At 43.0% G+C, this 9,602-nt stretch overlaps 2 protein-coding genes across 2 annotated transcripts in view; one reads left to right on the forward strand and one right to left on the reverse strand.

The window, feature by feature from the left end:
* Positions 1–7,324, forward strand: part of SARC_06828 (dihydrolipoyl dehydrogenase, mitochondrial) — a 7,737-nt gene extending 413 nt beyond the window's left edge. Inside the window, exons 2-10 of the mRNA XM_014299253.1 lie at positions 673–727; positions 1,262–1,477; positions 2,411–2,578; positions 3,497–3,630; positions 4,624–4,735; positions 5,119–5,282; positions 5,554–5,835; positions 6,492–6,606; positions 6,786–7,324. Of these exons, the coding sequence (XP_014154728.1) occupies positions 673–727; positions 1,262–1,477; positions 2,411–2,578; positions 3,497–3,630; positions 4,624–4,735; positions 5,119–5,282; positions 5,554–5,835; positions 6,492–6,606; positions 6,786–7,009 (1,470 nt within the window). The 3' untranslated portion in view covers positions 7,010–7,324. The remainder of the gene's footprint in view (positions 1–672; positions 728–1,261; positions 1,478–2,410; positions 2,579–3,496; positions 3,631–4,623; positions 4,736–5,118; positions 5,283–5,553; positions 5,836–6,491; positions 6,607–6,785) is intronic.
* Positions 7,325–9,596: 2,272 nt separating this feature from the next.
* SARC_06829 (hypothetical protein) overlaps positions 9,597–9,602 on the reverse strand; it is a 1,359-nt gene continuing 1,353 nt past the window's right edge. The window contains exon 1 of the mRNA XM_014299254.1: positions 9,597–9,602. This exon is cut by the window's right edge and continues 1,353 nt beyond it. The gene's annotated coding sequence lies outside the window, so the exon portion shown is untranslated.

The following is a 9,602-nucleotide window of genomic DNA, read 5'->3' on the forward strand; positions in this document are numbered from 1 at the left end:
ACAACAAGAATAGTTAGGTTACGGGTAAACCGGTAAAGGGTTTACGTAACTTACCTAACCTTGGTTCCAACATATATATTTGTGTGTGTGAGTGTGTGTAGCTTTCTATGTATATATGTGTGCTAATGTATATATTTGTTACCATTTATACACATGCACATAGGAAAACATTGTATGTATGAACATTTAAATCTATAGATTTGCTTCTATATACGTAGTTGTAAAAATAAATAGTATGTTATTATGTGTACATGTAAATAAAGTTGGAGTTTGATAAAAGGTATATATGTTGTTCAATATACGCTTAATATCTACATACCTATACTGATAACTGGTAGGCTACAGTATAGCTATCGCATCTCACATCGGCATTATAACACTCAGAATGAGAGTACATTAGGTTGCTTGCATGTCTATACCTTGATTCTTCTATCACGAGGGAAACGCATATAGGCATCGCAGTTGTAACATCAAAGTGGCTTCAAGGACATCCCTCTAACCATTTATAAACTTGTAGACACACTCACCCGTATGTTTCTATGTATGTATCTATCAACCATATCCTAAGCTTGTACACACACTCACCCGTATGTAGGTATGTCTTTATTAACCATATCCTAAGCTTGCGCACACACTCACCCATGTGTATTTATGTATTTAATAACCATGCAGGTTCAGCAGACCCGAGTCGCCGGTGCTGCTGTAGCGCGATGGTACTCGAGCGGTGGTATGTAAACCTTGATTAGGGTTTAGCGGGGGGAGGAAGTGTAATATTACATACTGTGCTATGACTTATGCGCATGTCAGCTATCCATGTGAGGGTGTATACGTGACACGGATGGTGGTATGTGAGCCTTGATTAAATATGAGTGTAGTATTACATACTGTGCGATGGCTTGTATGAATGTCAGCTATCCATTTGAGGGTGTGTACGTGACATTAAGGCCCATCAGCTGTGCCTGTGGCCTATGCATCTCGTGTAGCTGCTTGCTAGTAGTATCCTTCCACGTGTTCCGATTCGTGCAATTCATTATGTGTATGAATATATAAGTTTGTATCGTGTACATGCACCTGTTTAAAATTTTATTGTAAGATACCTACAAAGTGCTTGTACATACACGCCATTTCAACCCGGTTTTTTATTGTACGATATCTACAATGTGCTTGTACATACACATCATTCACGACGGCCTTCTACCTACACCCGTTGCCAATTCACCCACCCCCTCTCCTCTCCTTCGCGCCCACCCCCTCTCTGCAGAGGAATATGATCTTGTGGTCATCGGTGGTGGCCCTGGAGGTTACATCGGTGCCATCAAAGCCGCACAGATGGGCATGAAGGTGGCCTGTGTGGAGGGACGGGGACGTCTAGGCGGCACCTGCCTTAACGTCGGCTGCATGCCTTCTAAGGCGCTACTCAACAGCTCACACCTGTACCACCAGGCCCAGCATGGTCTGGCCAGCAAGGGTATCGAAGGTATGTGTGTAGTAAAGGTATCGGAGGTATGTGTGTGTGCGTTGGTTACACATTGAGGATGGATGTGTGGTACGGGGTGGGTGCGTCTGTTGCGCATGTTGGGTATTGTGCTTGGCTCGGTTGTGCATGCACAGGCCATCGAGGTATAGCTATTCTACTTGTGCTTGTAGAGAGCGTAAGGTATAAGTGCTGCTGCAGTATGTGTACGCGTGTATGGTTGCATTTAGATACACATGCGTGCGATGTGAGAATAGTACGTATACACCCTATCATTCAGAGAAGCACAGGTGTATGTACACGTGTTTGTTGACAAGTAGAGTGTTCTCTCTGCTATTTTACCTATCTTGGGTGTGCCTAATCCAGCTTAGCAGTCAAACAGTTTCACGGTGGAATTAGATGAGTGTGGTACATACCGTCCGCCCTGAATCCAATTTTTAAGGGCCTGGAGATGTCCTGATTCCCATGTGTATGTTGTTGTTGTTATTGCATGCGTTCTTGTGTTTGAGTTGAGTCTAATTCGTATGCTGGGTCTCATGAGTGCTTTCTGTGTCCACTATAAATGCGGTCCAGTCTGTATAATTCAGCAGCGTATGGGAAGGTACTCGAACACATGGCCTACCTACACACCTGCATTAGTGTGATACACACAGTCCCTATCTGCACACATGCGTTAGTGCGATATCCCCATTCATCTGTTAATAGCATGAGAACAATTCAATGGAGGGCCTCTGGGGTAGTCTCTGAACATTGATTTATAGCGTGTGCACACAACCAAGGGGGGAGAGATTAGTAGGACACTTCCATGCATCTGTGTGATAGGGCGTCTTGCTCTGTATATATATAAAGATAGGATAAAGTATGTGCACCATATGCACGCACACGTACAGCTGCAAGCAATGCCTGACACGCCTATGCATACGCTGCCACACGCAGTGGGTGAGGTTAAGCTCAATCTGGACAAGATGATGGAGCTTAAGTCCAACACAGTCACCACACTCACGGGCGGCATCGAGGGACTGTTTAAGAAGAATAAGATCGAGTACATCAAGGGCTGGGGTTCTTTCCAGGATAAGAATAACATCAAGGTCAAGACGGAAGATGGTATGTGCGCTATGACTTCATATGTATGTGGGTATGTATATGTATACGATTATATATATATCTGTATTTGAGCATGTATATGCGTATGAGTGTATGTGGGTATGTATATGTATACCGAGTATGTATATGCATATGGTATTGGTCTTGCTAGTAGCTTGGCTGTGACTGTATTTTAACTTTATTTTTCTAGTATGGTTTGGTCTATCTTTGTCATTCACTTTGCGTCTATGACAACCACTACGTATCCCGTTTGTGGCTACTGTTGAATACGCTGTGAACTTGTTGACTATATATTTATTATTTATAGTAACATGTATATGTTATTTATATTAGCACACAGGTATACATGTTATTTATAGTAACATGTATATGTTATTTATAGTAACACATGTATATGTTATTTATAGTAACACACATGTATATGTTATTTTCATTAGCCATGTATTTTTATTCTTAATACCCCATGTATGTGTTATTTGTATTAACACTAACACATACATGTTCTTTATATTGATACGTATGTACATGTTTTTTCTATTAACACACATATGTATGTTGTTTGTATTGATACGTATGTACATGTCCTTTCTATTAACACACATGTGTATGTTCTTTACATCGATACGTATGTGTATGTTCTTTATTTTGATACGTATGTACATGTACTTTCTATTAACACACATGTGTATGTTGTTTGTATTGATACGCATAATTGACACACGTATGTGATCGTAACATCAGCATTAATATAAATGTGATAAATGTTGACTAAAATGTATATATGTTTTTTATTTTGACACGTATGTATTATCACAGTTCTATAGTCCTTATCTTAACGCATACGTATATCTTATACATACATACTTGTTATTTATCTTCGTACACATGTAAATGTAACCTCCCCATGCGTGTGTGCAGGAGGTGAGAGTACGTTAAAGGCTAAGCGAGTGTTGATTGCCACGGGATCAGAGGTAACCCCTTTCCCCGGAGGCAGCATTGAGATTGACGAGAAGACTATCGTGTCATCCACTGGTGCTCTGGACATCGCCAAAGTATGCATCTTCAACCAAGAATATTCTCTCTGTGTGTGTAAGACTTTTAAGTACATTCTCTCTCTGTGTGTGTATGACTTTTAAGTACATTCTCTGTGTGTGTGTATGACTTTAAGTACATTCTCTCTCTGTGTGTGTATGACTTTAAGTACATTCTCTCTCTGTGTGTGTATGACTTTAAGTACATTCTCTCTGTGTGTGTGTATGAATTTAAGTACATTCTCTCTCTCTCTGTGTATGACTTTAAGTACATTCTCTCTCTCTCTGTGTATGACTTTAAGTACATTCTCTCTCTGTGTGTGTGTATGACTTTAAGTACATTCTCTCTCTCTGTGTGTATGACTTTGAGTACATTCTCTCTCTGTGTGTGTATGACTTTGAGTACATTCTCTCTCTGTGTGTGTATGACTTTGAGTACATTCTCTCTCTGTGTGTGTATGACTTTGAGTACATTCTCTCTCTGTGTGTGTATGTGTATTTCAGGTAGATTGTCTGCAGGTATTTTTGCTTTGCATCTCAGTTGTTACTCTCTGCACATGTGTGTGTGCTTGTGGTCCACGCCAACGCACCCGTGGGGTATTCATCCCCTTCACCGCGCCTAATGCGTTCGAACGTTATTGTTTCGGTTTGTCTTCTTGGTACCGTCTCCTGGAACAAAAAGACCACTTGACGTTTGTTTTTGTTCACATACACGGACAGGCATGTGGCATTCAGTCAGCTATGCAATGGCACTGTAGTCGCACTCCCCTTGTTACTTTCTCACTTACTGACTATACATAGGACTGAGCTTACCTTCTCACTTGTTTGAGGCGATCCATTAGTCAGTCCCTCGTGACAACGCCGCCCGAGCGTCTCATGACCGCCAATATACATATATATATATCCACATCGTAGTGTCTGGAGTGGCTGATTTTCTCACCGTAGTATCGTCCCTTCTGCTGTGGTTATTCTGCGTGGCCTTATTATCTCACCATTACCCTCTGCTCTCTCCAGGTGCCTGATAAGTTTGTAGTGATCGGTGGTGGAGTGATTGGCCTTGAGTTGGGGTCTGTGTGGTCTCGTTTGGGCGCAGAGGTCACTGTAGTCGAGTTCCTTCCCGCCGTTGGTAAGTGCTAGACTCTGCACAAAGTGATTATGTGCGTTATACGTTGCCAGACATATTTTGGTCCATGTTCTTCTCTCCGTGATAGTGTACGGGTATGGTAGTGTCATATGTGAATGCGATGGCCACACACCAACCTGTGGAGAGTTTTATCTCCGGTTCATCGCAATATATATATATTGTCATCTCCAGAGCGTATGTCCTTCACTAGTAATACAATACTGTCTATCCCCCACTCGTTCTACCTATCCTGCGTTGAGTATATCTGCCACACCTGTTAGGGTGGCCCACTAACCCGTGCAGAGTTGAAAAATACCTACCTACTACTGTGCCTAGTGCATCCACACTCCATCACTCGTTGCTAAGCCTCCGTTGCTTGGTTACAGGGGGTGTGGGTATTGACGGTGAGGTTGCTAAGACCTTCCAACGTATCCTGGGCAAGCAAGGCCTGAAGTTCAAGATGCAGACCAAGGTCACCGGCACCAGCCCCCGCGAAGGAGGTGGTGTGGTTGTGCACATGGAGAACGTTAAGAACGGCAAGACAGAGGAGGTGTGTAGCATTGTATTTTATTGTATTGTCCGCGTGTGGGTTTGTGTGTATGTCTAAGGGGCGAGTGTAGTGTGTCTGATCAGGCGTCTACGCCTGTGAGGTTCTGCCTAAGTATACATACGCGTTTACCTACAAAGTCAAAGCAATTCAATTTAGTTGAGTTAAAAATGAACCCAATTCAATCAAATTGATCTAAAATTCAACCCCAATTCAATCTAATCGCTCCAAAAATTCAAATCCATTCCATATTTCAACCCCCAATCTCATCCAGCTCGAGGCCGATAACCTGCTGGTGTCCGTAGGTCGCCGGCCCTACACCGAAGGCCTGGGCCTAGAGAACATTGGACTGACTGATCTGGACCGTGGTAAGATCCCCGTCGACAAGTACTTCCAGACCAAGACCGAGGGTGTATACGCCATTGGAGATGTGATTGACGGCCCTATGCTGGCGCACAAGGCCGAGGACGAGGCCTTCATCTGTGTGGAGGGTATGCTCGGAGGTCACCCCCACATCGACTACAACTGCGTGCCTAGCGTCGTCTACACCCACCCGGTAGGTGTATGGCGCATGGGCTGTATGTGGCATGTTCACCTGTGTGTTGTTGCGTTATGTTATGGTCCGTGTTATATGTAGCATGTTAGTCTGTGTGTTGTATGTGGCATGTTAGCCTGTGTGTTGTTGTGATATGTTATGGTCCGTGCGTTGTATGTAGCATGTTAGCCTGTGTGTTGTTGTGCTATGTTTTGGTCCGTGTGTTGTATGTAGCATGTTAGCCAGTGTGTAGTTGTGTTGTGTTGCAGTGAGTGTACGCATCTGACTGTGATCGGCTGCGCGTCTCCCGGAAGTGCGTTGTGCTGTGTTGTTGTCTGTGGTGTGTGTGTGTGTAGTTCATCCGACCCGTCTGCAAGTGATATGAGCCTTTTGTTCTGTTGTTGTGGCTGATGTTGTGTGGCATATGACTTCTGTTGTTGGGCGTAGTTCCCTGTGTCTCTGAGTCGTTGCTATGATATGCCTCACGTATAGTCTGACACTGTGACATGTGTTAAAATGTGTTGTTTTGGTGCAGTATACACTCTCTGTCAAGTGAGATGCCATTTCTTTCTATAAGTATATTTTGTTTTGTCAATTGATACATATTATATTATATATATATATCATACGTCTCTTGATACATTGCTCACTGACATTATACGTCTCTTGATCTGCAGGAAGTGGCTTGGGTGGGACAGAGCGAGGAAGCGCTTAAGGAGCAGGGCATTGAGTACAAGGTGGGCAAGTTCCCGTTCGCTGCCAACTCCCGTGCAAAAGCCATGGAGGACACAGGTACGCTTGGTGGATCTAAAACAATTATATGTGTATGCGTGTGTATATGTGTATCTATATATATATATGTATTTCCTCTACGCATCGTGCATAACATACATATTTCTTCAGTCGATCTCTATCCATTACGCCCGTTTCAGGCCACGTACCATCACACTCACTAGATATCAACCACACAGACGGGTTCGTCAAGGTGCTTGCCTGCAAGAAGACCGACAAGGTTCTAGGATGCCACATCATCGGTGCCACAGCCGGTGACATGATCCACGAGGCTGTAATTGCCATGGAATACGGAGCGTCTGCTGAGGATATGGGACGTGTGTGCCACGCACACCCCACACAGTCTGAGGCATTCAGAGAGGCGAATCTCATGGCTTGGACCGGCAAGGCGCTTAACTTTTAATATATAGTACACAGGGGTCTATGAGGTTTATAGTACATATGGCTATGAGGCTTTCTCTAGGCTAAGGATAACCGTGCGTGTATGGGGCGGGAGAGGTGTGCACAAGGGTGCGGAGTTTTGGTAAATAAATTTTTATTCGACCATGTTTAAGGGCTTTGATGGCGTATGCTGTGTATTCAGTATGGGATGGCATACACTATGTGTGTGTGTGTATGTATATATATATATATGCATATACGTATGTACGTATGTATATATATTTATGTACATGTATATATATATATACATACATATATATTTTATATATTACCTTGAGTAGAGCCTCCCTGGCCGTTCTTAAGATCGTCTTGTATAGTGTTTGGGTGGTTCAGGCGAGACTTGTAACTAGTTGGTTGCTGTAGGTTATGATAGCTATGCCTGGTTGTCGTTCATACTAACCGGTTGGGGGTGCATGGGCTGAACTACACACTATGTCTGCCAAGGACTGTAAGTAAGTAAGGTTCAGGCAATACAGCATACAACAACCCTACTACCAGAAGTGCGCTGGTAACACCCTTTGAGTGTTCAACACAGCGACTGTTGGTTTCTCTCGTGTGTGCCATAGCCCATGCAATTGACATGCGGTTGCGTCTATTCAGACGGCTAGTCAAGCCAAACGACATGCCCGTGTCGTGTGCTGTCCGGGGCAGTTGATGTTCCGTGTAGTGCTTTTACACACAACAACCTGTGCGACAAGCCTCGTCTTGTGTAACTGCATGTGTAGTGTATGGCGTGGAGTCCACACAACGCATGCACAACTCAACTCAGAGTTTGTGTTCTCTTATTCGTCACACCTGAACGCGTTGCACAGTTACGTGCACACAGGCATGTGCATGCAGCATTTCGAAGATGTAGGAATTTAGGTATCCCTAACTCGGAAACTTCGCGCCAGCCAATGGGTTTAGAACGGATTCAGGAGTTTCTCCGCAGAGAAAGGGAGAGCAAATACACAGAAGATGAAACAGCAGAGCTCTACAAGCTTAGTGGCGAGTGAGCACGCTTAGCTGAGCTGGTTTTGTGTCTGCATGAGCGCTACGATGTGAATCTAGACCAAGAACACATAAACACGACAACATATGTTGAGTGATCTGCAATGTCAGTCTTAGGTCACCAAGTGCAAGCCACAATGACCACATTCTACACGTATAGACATGCGCGGCACTTGAAAGTGGGTACAAGAAAATGGGCTGGAAGCTGCACCATTTGAAGTGTATTTGCTTGCTACATGCATACGCTCATAAGGGAATTTTACATGCATCCGCTCATAAAGAAATGCTACATACTCCGCTCAGAAAATAATGCTACATACATACGCCCATAAAGGAATGCTACATACATGCGCTCATAAAGAAATGCTACATACATGCGCTCATAAAGGAATGCTACATACATAAGCTCAGAAAGGAATGCTACATACATACGCTCATAAAGGAATGCTACATACATACGCTCATAAAGGAATGCTACATACATACGCTCAGAAAGGAATGCTACATACATACGCACATAAAGGAATGCTACATACATACGCTCATATAAGAATGCTACATACATACGCTCATAAAGAAATGCTACACACATGCGCTCATAAAGGAATGCTACATACATACGCTCAGAAAGGAATGCTACATACATACGCTCATAAAGGAATGCTACATACATACGCTCAGAAAGGAATGCTACATACATTCGCTCTTAAAGGAATGCTACATACAAACGCTCATATAAGAATGCTACATACATACGCTCATAAAGGAATGCTACATACATGCACTCATAAAGGAATGCTACATACATACGCTCAGAAAGGAATGCTACATACATACGCACATAAAGGAATGCTACATACATGCACTCATAAAGGAATGCTACATACATGCGCTCATAAAGGAATGCTTCATACGTACGCTCATAAAGGAATGCTACATACATACGCTCAGAAAGGAATGCTACATACATACGCTCATAAAGGAATGCTACATACATACGCTCAGAAAGGAATGCTACATACATTCGCTCTTAAAGGAATGCTACATACAAACGCTCATATAAGAATGCTACATACATACGCTCATAAAGGAATGCTACATACATGCACTCATAAAGGAATGCTACATACATGCGCTCATAAAGGAATGCTTCATACGTACGCTCATAAAGGAATTCTACATACATGCGCTCATAAAGGAATGCTATATACATGCGCTCATAAAGGAATGCTTCATACATACGCTCATAAAGGAATGCTTCATACATACGCTCATAAAGGAATGCTACATACATACGCTCTTAAAGGAATGCTACATACAAACGCTCATAAAGAAATGCAACATACATCCGCTTGCAGAGGCAAAAAAAAAATCAAGTAACAGTTAACAGTTTGCCCGCGATAGGCATGCGAATACACACAGCACAAGTACAGGCCAAAGCTATAATGCATCTCACGTCGGATGTTAATGAGCATGCAACGAACAATATCTAAAAGAAATTATCTGCATCGACAAGTGACATTCGTATGCGCTATATACCCACGACAAGTGATGCTGTTCAAAAA

Source organism: Sphaeroforma arctica (assembly GCF_001186125.1).
Source record: "Sphaeroforma arctica JP610 unplaced genomic scaffold supercont1.506, whole genome shotgun sequence".
Taxonomy (NCBI): domain Eukaryota; class Ichthyosporea; order Ichthyophonida; genus Sphaeroforma; species Sphaeroforma arctica.